This window comes from Antennarius striatus, chromosome 7 (genome assembly GCF_040054535.1).
Source record: "Antennarius striatus isolate MH-2024 chromosome 7, ASM4005453v1, whole genome shotgun sequence".
NCBI lineage: Eukaryota > Metazoa > Chordata > Actinopteri > Lophiiformes > Antennariidae > Antennarius > Antennarius striatus.
In genome coordinates, this window is record NC_090782.1 from 8,007,790 (window position 1) to 8,027,500 (window position 19,711).

The 19,711-nt window shown below is 40.0% G+C and overlaps 1 protein-coding gene across 1 annotated transcript in view; it reads left to right on the forward strand.

The window, feature by feature from the left end:
• The window catches only part of ttll7 (tubulin tyrosine ligase-like family, member 7), a 95,988-nt gene that overhangs the window by 26,042 nt on the left and 50,235 nt on the right, over positions 1 to 19,711 (forward strand). The window contains exons 10-13 of the mRNA XM_068320454.1: positions 12,477 to 12,571; positions 14,328 to 14,475; positions 15,742 to 15,815; positions 18,040 to 18,175. Of these exons, the coding sequence (XP_068176555.1) occupies positions 12,477 to 12,571; positions 14,328 to 14,475; positions 15,742 to 15,815; positions 18,040 to 18,175 (453 nt within the window). The remainder of the gene's footprint in view (positions 1 to 12,476; positions 12,572 to 14,327; positions 14,476 to 15,741; positions 15,816 to 18,039; positions 18,176 to 19,711) is intronic.

Genomic DNA, 19,711 nt, shown 5'->3' on the forward strand with positions numbered 1-19,711 from the left:
GAAGAAAACAATTGGTGCCCCCCCCCCAACTCTCTGCCGTGACTATAAATAATATCAATTGTCTATAAAATTGTTACAAGTACAACTCTGCATAACATTGTATCCTTATTAACATCAAATAAAACAAAGGGAAAAAAAGAAATATAGTTCAATTTATAACAAAGAATAATTTTATTAATGTTATTTTTTAGTCTATAACAGAAAAGTTTTAAGTGCATCAATTTTCCTGAAATTAAACAAAAGCCTTCTTTAAACTGTAAACATTTTTGACCAACTTATTGCACCATTTGATACTGAAAAATAAAATTAAATAAAATCAATAAATTAAAAAAAAAAATCAAATTCGGTTCAGAAACATTAACTGAGGAGCACAATATATAAAACACCTTAACCTACCAAACAAAAATGAGTAAAGCAATTTGTGCTGATTTCTTTTCTTTTTTTTAACATAAATGAGGAAGTCAGAATTAATGGCTACAGTGAGCATGTTCTGCAGTGCACAGCTTTTCAAAGTGAGGATAATACAGCACTGAACTCTCAGCTCCTGCTCAGTGTCTCAGCTCCTCTGCTATTTTTTCACTGAACAGTTTGGTACTCCACCTTATATGATGCTAACAGAGCTCGCTGGTTTACTGAAGTAGCATTCACAAAGCGGGATGATTGTTGGCAATATTCGTCACATTTTCACTGAAAAAACTCCAGAGGCTGATCAGCGTGATTGGGATGTAATGTCTTTAAGTTCCGCCTTAATTTATTTGACTTCATGCTGTCCGCTGCCAGCATTTTTAGACTCAGTATACACACCTGTCTCTCCTCGTCTCCCACTGTAGTCACAGTGAAGCCCAGCGCTACATACACTTCTTCATAGTTCCTTGAGCTACTACTCCCTGCACACACGTGACAATGAGAACGCCACTGTCAACTACTGTAGTGGATGTGCAATTATACTTTATTGTAGCACGGCAAAAAAAGTATGTTCCCCTGGGTCACACCCGTCCCCCCTGGCATCGCACCGTGCCCCCACAGGGGGGCGCGCCCCACTATTTGAGAAAAGCTATATTAAAGTGACACCAGGTGTTAAACAGAAGTGATGTGACGCTACCTGGGACACTATCGGACTGAAAGCATAAACTGACACTTTTTGCTTGCACAGTCTCATCTCTGGAGCACAGAAATGTACACACTAACACCCACACAGACTCAAGTATACGTTAATGTATCTCTAAACACGAGAGAGACATATTTGAATGTACAATGAAGGGACTATACACAACCACAAACATGAACACAATGACATGTATGCTTTCTTTTTCACCCACGCATATGAATAATGCGCACACGTACACATCGACACAACAAAGATGCTTCTTCCTGATGAAGCATAATATATGCTGGAACTGCAGGCTGACTAGAAAAACACCTCCCTCCCGCTCTCCTCACTCAGCGTCAATTGCTCAAGTGTCATTCATTCAGAAAGTGGATTCAAGTTCAGACTCCATTCCAGGATTTCTGTCTCACTGTTCTGATGTCAGCCAGCCGTTTAAAAGCATGACCTAAATCCTTTAACCCAAAGTATCTTCATCCCCCCCACCTTTTCCAAAAATTAACTCAAATATGGGAAATGCCTCTGGGATAAATGTTTGTTTATTTTTTCCCATCATGTCAAACTTAAATAACTGTAAGGATTTACAAAAAGTGTTTGATTGGGTAAAGAAATGACATTTTATAGGTGGTTCGTGTTTACAGAGGAGTCACTGTGGAATTTTGGTGTCATAATTATGCGGCTGAGCAGTTCTAGTTTGAGACAAAAGATAACCTAGTGAGACCAACACAGTGAGTGAGTGAGTGAGTGGGTGAGTGAGTGAGTGAGTGAGTGAGTGAGTGAGTGAGTGAGTGAGTGAGTGAGTGAGTGAGTGAGTGAGTGAGTGAGTGAGTGAGTGAGTGAGTGAGTGAGTGAGTGAGTGAGTGAGTGAGTGACAGAGTGTGTGTGTGTGTGTGTGTGTGTGTGTGTGTGTGTGTGTGTGTGTGTGTGTAATTGTGCACACCCAACACATACATGGCAAACAGCCATGAATGCAGTTGTTCCACTACAGCAGTAATGATCCCCCCTACTCGCAGCTCTCTATAATGCTTATCAATTAGCATTACACACGCACGCAGGCACGCACGCACACACACACACACACACACACACACACACACACACACACACACACACACACACACACACACACACACACACACACACACACACAAATCCTTCAGTTTCAAGCAACATTTTCAACAATCATTCATCTTCAAAATCCAGCTGATTAGTCAGGGGATAGTTATAACCATAGAGACCTTCATAGGATCGCTGCATGTGCTGTCAAGCCTGAAAATAACTTTATTACCACTTGCATCCGTTCCTTTCAGTAGGGATGAACACACAGCTAGGCCCATAGGCTGGCTGCTACAAACTGTGCCTTATGGCAAGCCCTCAGGTCCAAATTAAAATTTTCAGCAGCACATTTAGCAAAGTTTATGGCAAACTGAATCTCTTTCACCTCATTTCAACATTTTTTAATGGTATTTTTATTTTTGTCTACTGCCTGAGACCCAGAACCATAAAAAATGTGTCAGGAAATGAAACACAATCTAGGTCTTACATTTTTGTTTTGAATTTGTGGACTTCACCTCTCAGGTTTCCTTATTGGTGTCACTGTGAATTATACATGCCACGCCTCATTTGGGCTTTGCCCAGACTGCTGTTCTGACACCATCTTCCTGTCTTACTTTTTAAAATGTCAAAGTTAGTTGTTAAACATGCAAACTCACTACTAATGAAACTAAAGTTAAATCTGTATTAAATGAAAGCCAGTCAGATACCTGAATGGTAGACCTATCATATGTAAGAAACTGTCAAATAAGATTAGTCCTGTGTTTTGTATTTCTATTTTTTCTGTGCTGTTTTCTGACTGTGTGTAGGAGGCTGTGGAGGGAAAAGGAACACAAATGCCTCTAACATCTACCAGTCACACCTTCAGAAAATAGCCAAAGTTTTTTTTTTTATTGTAGCAAGTATTCAAAATAATGCAAATCCAAACTCGATTAGAGGACATGTTTGTGTCTGTCGTGCCAATGTGAGAAAGGCTCTGTGTGAGATACAACAAACTGGTTGTTTGTAAGGAGAGAAAAGAAAAAAAAAGAACTGATAACAAATTTGGATACCTCAGACAAACGACCCACAATCTTTCGAGTACACCTGCTAAATAGCTTGTCACTGGGGTGAAAACAGAGAAGGCTAGAGTGATGCTTCTTAAACCAAGGCCAGGCACCAAACAGGCACATTGTGCTCAAAGCAAGTACAGAGACAGGAGAAGAGAAGGTATAAAAGAGAGAGAGACACTCTTTTGTCTGATCCTTATCTTAATTCAGCAGGGTATTCAACACAAGTTTTAACTCCTATTGACATTCAAAACATCAGCACCACACAGACGCTCGAAGGGCAGAACCTGAGACATGCACTTTCATTAAACCAGCCCAGACAGCATCTGTGTCTCGTATAAGGAAGGCGTTTCATTGAGCCGTGATCACTTGACACACACAAACACAAACACAAACACACACACACACACACACACACACACACACACACACACACACACACACACACACACACACACACACACACACACACACACACACACACACACACACACACACACACACACAAACACACGCCTTTGACTGTGGTTTATATTGTGAGTGCCAAGGCTATGGTTATAAGGACTTTACTGAGTGTTTTCTTTGTCTTTGAAAGTAAAAAATTTGCAAAGGGAAATATAATCAATGCAGAAAAAATAGACATAAATTCAGTTTAACACATTGAGGGCTTCACTCATAAATTTTGCAGATCATGGTGTGCAGGTCAAAGAGAACAGCTGACATCTATGAATCTAATGTGAGTCCTTGCATTTATTCAAGGGAAAAATGTTTATCCCTGCTTATCCAAGGCTCATATACTGCAAGCCTGCATGGCAAATAATTCATTCAGAGGAAAATAAAAAACAGAAGAAAAACTATTCAATGAGTGTAAAGGGTGATGGGCAGGGACAAATACATAAAGTAGTTGTTTACACTCTTCTATTTGAGCAAAAAGTGTAATTCATTGTTGTCATGAGGTCCTGACTGGTGTCCACGGACCCCGACACAGAGATTGGTGGATTGTAGCCCAGCCTCATTATCAGCTCTGGCTCACTTAAATACATTTTTTGCAGAGAAAAAAAATCTCCAGTTAACTCTAAATATAATGAAACTATAAAATACCGACCTTCCTGCCCAGTGTTAATCTGTCTCTAGTGTCTGGCTTCAGGTCATACAGAGACCTGTCAGTCTGCTTGGTAGAACCGCAGTTGGTGTGAGGCACACGTAAAAGATCGTTAGTGTATGCGTGTGTGTTCATCTAAATTTAATTTGTAGTTTCACAATGTGTGTGGTGTGTGCAATAGATTGTGTATGTGTGTTTGCTGACATATGCGCTGTGAAACCCAGTGCAACTGAGGGTGTTTCTGTTTTTTGTGAATGTGTCTACTCTCCTGTGTGTGTATGTTTGTGTGCGTGCGTGTATGCATCTGGATGTGTGGTCTTTGTGCCTCCGGGAATAGTCCTCTGTAGTGTGTGTGTGTGTGCGCGTGCGTGTGTGGGGTTTACAATTCTGATCTGCCTACCAAACCAGCCCAGAGCAGCAGGGAGAAATTCTGCTTATAACACAAAAGCAGACCAGTTCAGTAAGAAACAGTTAATAAATATGATTGGAGTCTTGCTTGCTAAGTTCCTTTGTGTTTCAATGTAAATCTTCAATATGAGGTTGCGATGGAACGGCTCCGCACTCTTTACTGCATCTCCTCATCCACCTCTTTCCCTTTTTCTACTCCTCCTGGACGGGTTGTGCAGAGTGATTGGCAGCTAATGAGGCAGGCATGCTTAGGTCAACCGTGGCATGGGTTTGTTTGTGTCTCATTTTGTGTGGGTGTGTGAGTGGGCATTACGACAACGGAATGCAGCTGGACTGCTCCCCTAAGGCCGGTGATTCTTCACCCCTCTCCTCCCTCCATTCTGAAACTTTCCTTTCTTTCAGCTCTCCATTCTGGATTGTTTCAAGATGAGTTTGGGTTGCCTGTCCATTCCTCAGAGCCAACATAATCCAGACTTCCTTTTCTTTTGAGTCCAAGTGTGTATGTGTGTGTGTGTGTTTGTGGGAAGTAATCTGTGCTGACAAATGTAAACAGATGCCATGACACACACATACACTAACAAACACAGGGATATTTTTCCTCTCACATCTGTGAAACATACAAAGAAATCATGACTTCTGGAAATACTGTTGATTTCCTGTAGGGAATAAATACTGCCTCGTACTTAAATAAACTGTGAACTGAAACAGTGTTTTGTCTGTGGATCTCAGAATGGCATGAAATTTGCATAGATATTCATAAAAGTGGAAAGAGCGAACATTTATCTAAAGTGTAGCTGTTTAAGGACTGAGAGAATAACCTACCTTTGCACATACTTCTTTTGGAAATTTTAGAAGCCTTTTGCTGACCTACAGCAGTTAGGGTTGAACAATATTGTGTTTTCAGGGCGACTGAGGAGGAATTTACTTGCTACCTGTTCTTTCTTTACAACTTTCATGTCCTCATGGGTGAAAAATAAACAAGGATAATACATACAGTTTAATCTTGTCAGTTATCTCTGAGTCTCTCTTGCCTTTTCCCACCTTTCAGACTTATTTTTCCTTTGATTAATCTTTGTCACTCAGTAGGATTCAATCTTATTTTAAATGCACGTGGATTTAATTCTGAGCTCTGAGGGGGTGTCTTTCTCCCTCTGAACCCTAGGTGGCAGTAGTTACCCGTGAGCCACTTTGCCGTTCATAAGAGGTGTATTAAAGAATAATTAGAATGATGTATGGGACTGTCTGTTTCTGTCCACATCCATTTTCCACCAACATGACTATTTCATAGAATAAGTATCAAATTAGGGGCGCACAGGCCGCATATGTGGGGTAGCTGAATACACACCCCAACATTTAGTCATTTATCATGAAGCACGTATGGCAGCGTTGGTTTCTGTGAGTTGTGTGTGTGTGATTGAGAGTGAAGATGTATATCTCATATACATGGGTGTCGTTAAATTGTAGTGTGTTTTGTTGAGTATGCTATATTTATGACTACAAACATGTGTGTCTTGATATGTTCTTGCATGTTTTTGTTAGTACCGAGGTGGAAATTAGGTTTAGGTGTTGATGTCAAACTAGGTGTCCGCCATCTACTTTTTGTGCACCTTCAGATCACCTGTCACCGTGGTGGCTGTGCTTCACTCTATTTAAAAAAGAAAAAGAAAAAACACACAAAACAAACAATAATAGCAACACTCTCTCCACCCTGCCAGTCATGCAGGTCAGGTTGACTGGTGGCAAAGCAAATCATTGGCCCATTCACTCCCAGGACCATTTCTGCAGATCCGCATGCTCAGCTAGAGTTTCCCTGTGCCCGGCAGGACCACTAAAAATGCCAGAAACAGAACAAAACCGTGATTGATAAGACGGCTGAAACAAGAGAACGACTTAACATGGCGGCCAGCTGTCTGTCTTTCTGTCGCTCTGCTACTCTTGCTCTCCCTCTCTCCCTCCCTTTCTTATTCCACCATTGTGCTGCAACAAACACTCCATTCTGACAGCGGTTGAACTGTGTCGATACCCTTGAGTGTGTGGGGCTTGTCAAGCAGTGGCTGTTTATACTCTGCCAGGAATAATAAGAGGGGTAGTTTTTTTTCCAAACTGATTAATCATGAGCAGCTCTTGCACTTGTTTGATGAATATTCCAGAAAAAGAATAGATGTAAATGGAGGGAAGCAATTTGTAGTGGAAAATGGCAGCTGAGCTATTGTCATTATCTTAAAAGTATTGTTGCGACACAGCAAAAGTTACATTTACAAACTCACTTGTACAATATTTTATTTACGGGTTATACCATTTAGAAGTTATTCAGCTGTAATAAATGATTTCCATTGTACTTAATGGTTGTAGATTTACATGTCTTTGTTTTATTTTAACTGTTACACCTGGAATAAAGACCAGTCGGTAGGTTTGTTGTTTACAGGCAATTCAGGCCACATGGATATTTGAAAAAAATAAGAAATTCCTCCCTACCACAAGCTTTCACAACCAGAAGATTACATATGTGTGTCAGTCACACACCAACAGGTGCAGAAAAAAACAACAAAAAAAGTACACATCCTGTAGAGAATTTCTTCTAATTTACAGCTCACCCCCTGACCACAGTCTGTTTGATTAAATGATCAGATGATGATAAACCTGTTCTGTGAAAATTGACTTATTTTCCAACACTTTTATTCTGTTACTGGGCTGAGTGATATTTGGGCTGCACTGATCTGATTTTGATGCATAACCCAAAGAGAGCGAGAAAAAAGGAGTTTCTAAGATTCCATGTGATGCTTTTATTGAATGCATCTAGAAGAGACTAAGGGCTCTTTTAAGATCCTGCCAGAATCACTTAAGGAAGTCAGAGTGGGGCTTTTGGGTGCCTGCAGGGGTTCATTAAGACCAGTCTGGTCCACGTTCTTCTACCAGGGAGGAAGAGAAGAACACAGCAACATAGAGACAATAACCAGAGAGAGAGAGAGCTATTGAGTGAAAGGGTTAATAAGTGACCATGGAGAACACTTCCAGAGATACTGTGAAACAGCAGGAAGAGGAACTAACCAGATGAAATGTGTAACAGGTAAAGAGAAGGAGAAAGGCGAACACCTGAGGAAAAGTTTAAAAAAAAAAGAGTGTCGCTATGCCAATCCACTGTGACAGCTTGACGCCACAAATCAAACAACGAAATGAAGACAAGTAACAAGACAACCGTTGCCAGGATCACTGCCAGTCTGGTGTTTACCTACGGCACTCTGAATCATACTCTTTTCATTCTGTCATATTGGGAAATGCTCTAAATGAAAACAGACCTCTACCCTCTTTTTATTTTGTGTTTTTTTCCCCCCTTATTTAGGGTTTTACAGGTTGAAGTGGAGCTCTGTCCCTCACAGCAAACAGAAGAATGTATTGTGCACTTCATTCTATTGATTGAAAGAGTCGGATAGGGTTCTCTTTTTCCCTCTTTTACAGCGGGAGACATTCATCACCTACTCTCTCTCCTTCTGATAAATGTTTTCTGTGTAGAAAAAATGTGAACGATGGCTTGCCAGTACAAACCCACATCATGTGATTTAGTGGCTAACTTTTGGAATTGTTGCTCTATTCTCTGAACTAATTGAGGAGTCTGGGGCACCTATGGCAGAATAAGCTCTTAGAAGTATAGTTTCTTCAGAGATGTGGACATTTTTTCCTCATTCTCCAATGCTCTTATTCACTGTTGCCTGCCTTCAGACAGCCACATGCATTACAGCATGGAAGCTTTCTTATATAATTAATGTACTATTAATGTTGGGTTGCCTGTAAAAATTCAAGGAAACCTACCCGCTCCTATTATTTAAATATGGCTCATGGACCAAAAACACAATCTTTCTTTCTTTGCTAATATATTTTTTTGGCTGCTTAACCCATGCTTGGCAACACAGTCACAACTCTTGTTCTTTTGCCTGGGATCCTGATTGTGATGTAAATATTGTCTCATAACACTGATCCCAAACAAGCCTCACAGCAGTAAACACCTCTGTGTCTGGATAAGTAATGTCTAGTTAAGGAGTGAAGAGAAAGGGGGTCGGAGTGTAGTTTATTGAGCACTCCCTTGCAAGCCTTGAAATGTTTTACACGAGTTTATAAAGAAGCTTTTGCACATTTTCAGCCAGAGATCTTGAAGGTCCTAAACTTCCTGGTTCCACACATTCTCGTTGGACATTCACTGTTCTTTGTCGACGATCTCACCCTCCTGGGTAACATTCTTACTCAAATACTCCCTCTGCAAATTAAAGCTACTGGGATGGTCATTGTTTGACAGTTGTGGTAAATCATTAATAATGAAAACTGAAACAAATGACTTACCCAATGCTTTTACATTTCACAAGCTGATTATATACTACCATCATTATATATACTGGTAATATTTTCATGTTGAATTGTTGTAAAACAGAAATAATTTGGCACTTACCTTATCAGAGTAGAGTAGAGTACTACTCTGCTCTCTACACATACCTATGCCAATGAGGTTGTCTTTTTGATTTTGCTTGTATGCATCATTTGTCCGTGCTGTTAAATCTTCACGGAATTTGGTGGAAAGGTGAAGCATGAGCAGAAGAGGAAAACAAAATCTTACTTTAGAATTGACTCGAGATGTTGCCCACATCTCTACTACCCTGCAGGAAGGTGCCACATCACTGGATTTCATGTGAGTTCAGACGAACACACACTTGCAGATCTTTTTATATCTGTAACACCACAGACAGAGTTTTACACAGTGATGTAAGTTGGTCCCTGTGTTTTTAGCCTGCAGTCTGATCTGACACCCTACAAGCCTGTGAAAGATTAGAAACTAATATGCATGTTACAATTGTTCAAAGTATATGAAGAATTTACATGTGACAAATTAGGGGTGGGCTTCTGCTGAGACATGTTACCAATGATATGTGATAGTCGAGAAGTGTTGCTGATTATGACCAAAACATAGTTTTGGTGCTGAATCTGTGCATGAGGCAGAGCGGTTCATAGAATTTTACATTCTGATTAAAATTAGATTGATTTCAGGTGGACAAAAATAGTGTGATGTGAAGAAAATTCACACATGTTGATCTGCAGCGTAATTTAATTCATGATTAAATCAGGAAGATGGCCAGATTGGTCAGGATCTACTGGTTATTTTATACACACCCAAATGTGTATGTATACAAATGACAATAATAATTTATACATACATATATACTGTATATATGTGCGTGTGTGTGTGTGTGTGTGTGTGTGTGTGTGTGTGTGTGTGTGTGTGTGTGTGTGTGTGTGTGTGCGCGTGTGTGTGTTTTATTAAATGTGTTTATATAGGCTGTTAAATTCTGCCTTCTCTAAGCTCTTCCTCCCATTCACTTTATAAATACAGATGCTTGCTTTGATTCTTAAATATCATTTGATATTTACTGCAGTGATGTTCTTTGCACATATGGAAATATTTAAAATCCTGAAAGCAGCCTTTCTAAACATTTCAGTAAATTGTTAAAGAAAACATTCAATACAATACTGAACATAATAAAGAAGACATCTGGGAAGCTTGGAATGCAAGAAAAAATATACACAGGGACTTGGAGAGGAGCAGTGGAATATCCATGTTGGTGGGGGTCTACAAAACAGAAAAAAATGATCCAGTTTCTGGGCAGATGATTATGACTATATTCAGTGCAAAGATGTGAGCAGCACTAATCAAGATATACTTTGGATGTATTTTCTCAATGACTGGACTCCAAATGCTGTCATAGTTCCCAATTAAATGCCAGCCATAACAAAATACGACAATTGCTAAAAACATATTGGAACCCTCCAAAGATTTTGCATTCTGTAGGAGTGAGTTGACTACAGCTTCTCCACTTTAATATAACAAATAGTCATATAATTGAGCTATGTGGGCTCAAGGAGACTTCACATTCACACTTCACATTCTGCTTTTATTTGTGTTTTAAGCCACATTCCAACATTTTTGGAATGTGGTATTTTATATGTGGGCCTAATTTTATTTATACACATACACACACACGCACATGCACACGCAGACACACACGCACACGCACACACACACATACATATACACGTATATATTTGTATAGAATAAATACATATATTATCTATATATAATATTAGCTGGAACCTGTGAAATTCCACAATAAAACAATAATATCAGACTTCATACTACACATATTAAAACAAATGTATTGGTATTATAGGGGCACCCATCAGAGTTCTCCCACCAGCAGGCAGCGCATCCCGGTCTGACCCAATACTGGCATCAGCGTCTTTGGCAGGGAACGTGATTGAATGAATGAATAAATCAATAAATAAATATATAAACTTCATGACTCATAAAGAAAGAAACAGAGGAACAACTATTCAACTGTCAAGAATGTCTATCAATTCGTCTTTGAAGTGGAGTTGTTATACGTCAGAAAGTAGCCAGTTTTTACCCCGTCCATTGTGTGTGTACATATAGACACGGGTCACACACACTAACATCACAGCGGTTTTCGTCGAAGGGAGACGCCCCCCGGATAGAAAAAGTTTCGGTTACAGCGTCCAAACGACAACGCAGTCCCGGTGTTTTCAAAAAATTTCACTTTGGTTGGCGTTTTCGTCCCGGAAATCTGCGTTGTCGTGTGGACGAAATTCATAACCGCAACAAAAAGCCTCGCTGGCTGATGCCTTATGCCCCATATTTTTCTGGTGATTCCTTCTGGTAGATGTCCCCTGATTGGTTCGGCAGGTAGTGGGTGGAGTTAAAATGTGACACCGTGAGGTTTTTAAGTGAGCTTATTCAAATATATAGGCTGGGAGATACAGTATAATTATGCCAAAAATAGAAGAGATAATACCATTTTGATGCTGTCAGGAGACCCAAAATATAACGTGTTATCAACGTGAATCATCCTTTTGTTTGATCATTCTTTCATTGTCATTTGAACTCACTTCATGAGAGTATGGCATTCAAATCACAGTCACTGGTTCAACCACTCTCCCTCTGCACTTGTCTCCTTTTTTTCTCTCCCTCACCTTAGAAGAGGGACAGAGATGGACATAAGAGTGAGCAGGGGGAGAATTTAGAGTTATTGTGCCAGGCATAATAACAGATATAATATCTGAATACCTTGCACCGGAGCTGGAAATTGTACTGTTAAGAAAAGTAGGCAGCTCTCAGATTTTTCAATTTGTGAAAGTGGCTTTTGTACTTCAAATCACAGGTGACATATTCAGCTCTTACTCAGCCGACTTTCTGGTTGTCTCTGATTGTATGTGATAGCATTGTGCTGTTGGACAGCAATTTGTCGAGATTATTGAGAGTTGCTTGTGGTATGATGAGGTGAAGCAGTGCTGGTATATTTAGGTTACAGCTTCATGGACCACTTGCTGTTTGCTGAAAAGGCTACGGTCACCAATCTGGTGACAGTTTAACCTACACAGTCTGTTCATATACACGCACTCTTGCACACAAACACTTTTATTCTCCATGCACATGCACGTCAATGTCGGACACGATTTATGCCAAGGCAAAGGCTCAAACTTCCAAAGTGTCCTTGAAAGAGAAAATACCCCCTCCCCTCCATCTCTGTCTCCCCTCCAGCCTCCCTTCTTGTGGTGAATGTTTTCCAAAGATGCCCTAAATCCACTCCTGTAATTGCACTGCATTTCTGTCAGCCAACTGGGAAGGAAAAAAAAACTGAGGTGAAGTAGAAATAAAAAACAGAATGTTCTTTGAATGTTTCTCTCCTCTTCTTTCTGGCAGATCAATCGAGCTCCAAGCTTTGGGACCGATCAGAAAATTGATTACGACGTGAAGAAAGGGGTGCTGCTCAATGCACTCAAACTCCTCAACATTCGGTACTGTTGCCTGCCCAAGTCTCTCTCTCTTTCACACACACACACACACACACACACACACACACACACACACACACACACACACACACACACACACACACACACACACACACTCACACTCGTGCTTGTAGATAGACATAAATGAATTGAGTTTAAGGGCCCATTACGTTTCATGTGCACAGACAGACAAAGCCTTTGTCGAACTTTATTTTCTTATTTATTATTTATTTATTCCTCTTGAATGTCTAAGGATTTCAATCGATTCTTGGCAACCCTGAAAACTTTGCAATTACTTTGACTCCCTTCAAAATTCAGTCTTCTCCTTGTTTTGTTTTCAAACTGATGAGGCAGTTGTGACATTAGTGAAAGTGAAAATAACACAAGGTTTGAGTTTTGGACAAAAACCAAGAATCCTGCGCTTAAATTTTCTTGTTGATGCTACTGTGGGTTCAAAAAAACAGAGCAGGAAATTTTCAAAGCTTTACCTCTGCTGAAGGGTGCATTCTCCAGTAAGAAACACCAGTAAGATAGTGTAACTTTTATTCTTCTCCGATCTGTATTCTAGAGTCTATGTTTGCTACAATTCTCTCTAGTCTTGGTTTTCTATTTTGTTTTCATCAGTGTATCTTTTTCTTCATTGTTGTTGTGTAATATATTATTAGTATGTGCGAGGCTCTGTGTTTGTTCACATGCTTTTCTGTCCCCTGGCTACTGCAAGTCTGTCCACTGATTGATCATCGTGCACTAGACCTCTGGATCTCTCCCCTCCTCTTGCTTTCTGTGCTCGTCTTCCTCTTACTGCTCTAAATATAGTCTTGAATCTACTAGTCACACGCACACATGCACATATGCAATGAATCAATGACATGCAGCACCATAGATCTACTTTGTCCAAGTGTGGAGAAAAGTACGGCCATTCTATATAAAAGAAATCAGTCTATCCTCCTGCTGAGTTTCAGGTGGCAGGGACAAATTTCTTATCAGGTTGATTTGTTTCATGGATGTTTTTTAACAGGGAGATTTTATTATTTCATTGGAAATAAATTGGTGGAAACCTCAAGGTGGGTGGGTGGAGTGGATGAGTTTGTGTGTGTGTGGGGGGGTGTCCACTGGACAAACTGCATATGTTCATGCTGGAGTGAATGAGGGCTTTGTTCTACCTCACTCACTTTTTCCTTATATAGTAATGTCTTTGCTTCCCAGAAGAGGAGAACTAGTGGTGTGCAGAGATAGGGTCAGCTCTCAAACCTGCTTCCAACACTAAGTGTATCAACGAGGGATCAATTCAGACCCGGCAAGGCATGGACATTGATAAACCTCAGCCCACCCAACAGCACTCAATATCCAATTTAAAAGGCCAGCGATTGACCAAAATAAATTGCCCTTTCTACAGACCGAAGCGACCCACTTTCTACAGAATAAGCTGTCTGGTCCCTTTTATATGCTGTCAAACCTTATCAAAGATTACAACATATATCCTATTTTTACTGATATCATCAGTCTTGATAGACCATGAAGTACTGAAATACTTAGTCATCTGTTTTCTGAAAGAACCATTATTGTGTATGGTGGTGGAAATAGACATATAAATGGGATAGAACAGTTTTAAAATTTCAGCAATGATTTCACAAGAGTTAAATTTGGTAGGAAAACTGTGAAAATGCTTGCTAATATTACTGTACTATTTATATACTAGTATTGCATGTACTGAAACTGTACAACAGTTTGACCATTACCTTTTTTATTGTGGACTCAGAGCGAGTGATAAGAAACGGAACCTGGCTCAGCAAAAGGCAGAGGCTCAGAGACGGCTCTATGGACATGGCTCCATGAAGAAACTCTCTGCAGCTTCCTCGGACTGGGAGAAACAGAGACACACACTGGAGCGAAGGAGAGAAGAGTTGGTATGCACAAACACATCATGAAAATATTCAAATTAGTTTGGCCTTAGTATTTAGCATGGGGAGTTTTTTTCAGAACTTTGTACAGTTTCATGTATTCTAATTTGAGATCTGCTCAGTAAACCCACAATTCTCTCTGATGGCATCTGACCAATAACAGCTGAGCTTCTTCAGTGCAATCAAAAGGATATAAAAAAAGCAGCCTAGTGACTAAAATGATGTTTTCATAATCATACTAGCCAATCATTAGTCATATGATTTCTTATCAGCCTTAGCAGAGGGGTTATCCACTAAATAGACATATTGTCAGCATTCAGAGTGCAAATCTCCACCAAGGCAACTCGGTTTCCCCATGGAGTTTCCTCCGCGAAGAGTGCCTTCTTAACAAAACTGTAATGGAGCTCACTTCTATAGTAGCCAAGTGCCCGTTCCTGGTGGAGAGCTCCATGTGAAGCTCTTCTTGACTCAACTTCCTGAGGAACAATTTGGTCAGGCAGTGAATCAAGAGCAGTGCATTGTGGGCCTGTAGTGGTCCAGTTCAACATATTGTATTGATTCTTCCTTGGGTCCTATTCCCCAATTTCATGTAAAATTGTTTGATTATTTTAGAGAAGGGGACAACAAAACCAACATCAGCAAAAAGTTTACCTCCTTTGTGGAGTAAACCATGGAACATCTCTGAAACCTGATGAGATTTAATCACAAAACAAAAAGCAACATTTTCAACAAGCCAGAGTCACCTTTGGAAAACTAGGTCGATGTCAACTTACCACTTTTGTATCTTTAAGGGTGCAAAAAGGGTAAAATTTTAAATTCAGGGGTGTTGCGGGATGTTGCAGTCTCTGACTGCCTTGTTAGTCTTTTGATCATCCATTGCAGTAATCAACAGGAATAAGTAAACATGGTGCAGAAGCAGTATTTCAAAATTGGAACTGCCTTGTTTTTAAGCTCTGACATACTTAAGTGGTAGACCAGGTTCAGTTCTATCCACGGTGTATATTGGCTCACTCACAGCTTGATGTTGCTGGAGTATTAGTTAAGTAGTCATATTATCTTCTGTGTTATGTGTCAAATTTGGTATCTGAACACCATAATTCCACCATACAGCTTATAATCAAGTGTAGCTACAAAAAAAGAAACAAAATCACGACATACCTCCTTGTTTTGTTTTGTTTTTGAAAAAAATTTGCAGAGATAAGTCAGAGGACAATGTGATTTTAACCAAAGAGAATTACTGTTTTTGTTTTGTTTTTTTGTTACTGTTTCTAGAAAGAGCACCTGGCACAAGTCCGCAAACAGATCTCAAGGGAGGAACATGAGAAGCAACATTTGGGGAACTACAGGTACGGAAGAAGCATACAACCACAGAGAAGGGGCGGTCCTTTATGCTTGTCCACTTAATGGATCCCAGCCCTCTCTGCTTACCTTTATAAGTGTTATCAGCAGTGTCCCAAGGTCTCAGAATGAATAGTGATTCAAGATGAAGAGACTAAAAAAGTGCACCAAAGTTGTTGATGATGGGAATTATATATGTATTACATGTAAAAATGCAATACAAAAAATTAATAAGTGGGCAAGGGATGTAGATGTTCAAATTTGTTGTCCTCTTGTCAGATGCTTGCCTTTTTGGATGTCAGAAATTATTTAGCATGTATATGTTGCCTGCCTGTCATTTTATTTTTATATTATATAATTTGTTTTTCCAGTGAATTCATTTAGGATGGCACCTGACATACGGAGCCCATCCCAACTGAAGACCAAGCTCCGATTTGCCATTGTTTTGTTCTTCAATTTCTCTTTTGGTCACATTTTTTCAGATATGGATGCCATATTTTTGTGAGATACTCCTCTGCTTACCACTTGACTGAATGGCCGTTTCTGTCTGCATGAAGTGGTCTCATATTTCTTCCTCTTTGCCCACCTGTAGATAATCAGGTTTGGTCTGTCTGTAACACCTAAATGAAGGTCTTTTAGAATCCAAGTGATGCCTCTAGAGTAGCGGTTCTTAACCTTGTTGGAGGTACAAAACCCTGCCCGTTTCATATGCTCACTCACCGAACCCTTCTTTAGTAAAAAAAAAAAAAAAATACTGTATATATATTTTTTTAAATTTCAGACATAAGTATACAGTATGTTTTACTGGTGTATTTAATGAATTCTGCATTAATGTCACCTTTTTCAAGGAACAAGACCAAGACAGTGCATGAACTCACATGAAATTACCTACCTGCAAATCAGTGTGACTTCTGCTATTGTTATTGAGAGACTGGTTCAGATATGCGTGGCTTCACCTTGGCAAGTGCTCTTATGTCATTTTCACAGCAAGTCTGTTTCTTTTGTTTTCCATGCAGTTTAAGGAAGTGTTCCTTTATTTTTGCTAGTGCGAGACCAGAGTTGCTCAACTAGACATTGCAAATCATGCAGAACGCTGACTCCCATCACATTCCGTTATACAGTACATGTAAATTCACGTTGCACATATTCGTCCAGTGACGTATGGTGAGGTTCATGGCTGGTGAGGCACTGATCTCATCATAATCAGATTTACAAACACATGAACCTACAGTGTAGCTTATTCACAACTTATTATCAACAGTGAATGGGTTATTTTTAAAGTCTCAGAGCAGAATTATTTACACGTACAAACTGTAACACACAAATAAGCACATTTGATTAAAAAATACATTATGTTGTTACCTACATGTTTGTTTATACATTGCGTTTACTTATAAATGAAGTCTATGCGCCGCTCCTTGCCTTAAAGGCAAGTGGAAAACAAATAAATGGCCGTACTGTAGTTTGCTGTCACTTCTACGGCTGAGGAAGAGGAATCATCAGCCGAATCCCAGGGATCACCAGCGCCCCCTACCAATGAGGCACAATATCATCGTGCCTCACGTAGTGCCTTGTCCCAGCGGTTTCTGGACCACTCAACTCAAGAAAGACGTTACACCCATGTAGTTGTTGACAAAAAAACACTGTACATTATATACATTAGCTAAATTATGGAAATTTAGTTCATAGAGCAAAAGTGTTTGAATATTTTAAGAGCGACATATAGAGAGATAGCATTACAGTCTCACTGTATAGCATACCAGCACAGCTAGTCGAGTCATTGCGGAATCCATGGTGAGGCTCGGTGGGCTGGTGCCTCTCAAGGGAGAGAGGTCTCTTTGTATTTCAGCGGTAAATGTGAAAATTCAGCGATTTTGAGTAAAAATAACCAAGAATTGGTGATATTAAATAGAAAATAACTTTATAATACACATCACTACATAATATAACCATTTAATTAATTTCTTCCATTTTTCATTTTTTTTCTCTCATGGCAGGTGAGGCCATTCTTTTTTTTTTATGCTACTTTTTTTTTGTCACTACCCAGTCACTCCAACAATCTCCATTGTAAGCGAAATTCCATTTTATTATCTCAGTTTCATTTCTTTTTTTCCCTCTCTTTCCCTTGTGATCTCCTTGCTCCCTGCATTGATTACCCTTCTCACTCCACATCTTCTTTCTCCAATCCTTGTTCACTCTTCTTGCTTTTCTCTGTGTCTCTATGGCCTACAGACGTATTTACCCCCCAGAAGACAAGCTTCTGTTGGAGAAGTATGAAAGCCTGCTCTCAGCCGCCTTTCAGACCTTCCTTGCCGGGCGAGCTGCCTCACTTCAAAAGGAAATGAATAATCCTCTGAAACGAATGAAGGCATGTATATCAGTCGCACACACACACACACACACACACACACACACACACACACACACACACACACACACACACACACACACACACACACACACACACACACACACACACACACACACACACACACTAACACATACAAGCAGAAGATTGTGGACAAGCACATGCCAGTGAAAAGAAACACCTATGCACTTCTATTAAGATTCTGCCCACAGAGACAGAAAAGGATGCGCAAATAATGTGGAAAGTGTGCCGCAGTCCTTCATATTTGTTGGAACGTCTGATGAAATGTCCTTCCTATCCTCCATCTGCCGCACTTCCCCATTGCCATTCACTAAGTCTCTCCACAAATATTTATTGTGCTGTGTTTACGGGCTTTTAAAAGCAAATCAAATCCCACAAAGTAATGTCATTTTTGTTTCTTCACAGTTAGACACTTCAGTTTCCCCTTGTCCTTTCTCAGCATCTTGTTGCTGTCAAAGTTAGCTGTCAATAAACACACACACACACACACACACACACACACACACACACACACACACACACACACACACACACACACACACACACACACACACACACACACACACACACACACACACACATAACTATATGCTCACACACACACATATATGTGTGTGTGTATTTATATGTACACACAGTACACAGTATATGTTTTAAATACATAATATATATATATAGTACCGTGAGATACGAGCTGCTTGACATACAAGTATTTACCGTATTGGCCCGAATATAAGACGACCCTGATTATAAGACGACCCCCTCTTTTTCAAGACTCAAGTTTGAAAAAAGACTTTTTGAACTCCAAATTTAATTTTTATAAAGAAAATAATTACAGTATATCTGAAACAAATGATTATAACAATATAATCGAGAGAAAAAGCATGTTATTTTGCCTCATTCAAATCATGCAAAAACAGTCTATCACATCTTAATATCTGAACATTTAAATATGTTAACTAAAGTGCAATCACATTTGTAAATGAATGATGAGTGGCACCAACCTTGCTACCATCTGAGAACTGACCTGCTTTTCTCCAGATTATAGCTACGTTTCCGCAGTGCGGAATACCCAGCCTGCCTGGAGTCCCTGGGAAGAGTACTGAATAGTGCTCCGACTGGGGACTCCATTGTACTCTTTAGGGACTTCAACACTAACGTGGGCATTGACAGTGAGACCTGGAAAGGGGTGATTGGGATTAATGACCTCCCCGATCTGAACACGAGTGGAGTTCTGTTATTGGACTTCTGTGCTAGTCATAGTTTGTCCATAACAAACACCTTGTTCAATCAAAGGGATGTCAATAAGTGCACATGGCACCAGGACACCCTAGGCCGGAGGTCAATGATCGACTTTGTTGTCGTATCATCAGACCTCCAACCGTGTGTGTTGGACACTTGGGTGAAGAGAGGGACAGAGCTGTCAACTGATCACTACCTGCTGGTGAGTTGGATCCGCTGGCAGAGCAGGGGACCGGACAGACTCGGCAGGCCCAAATGTGTTTTGAGAGTCTG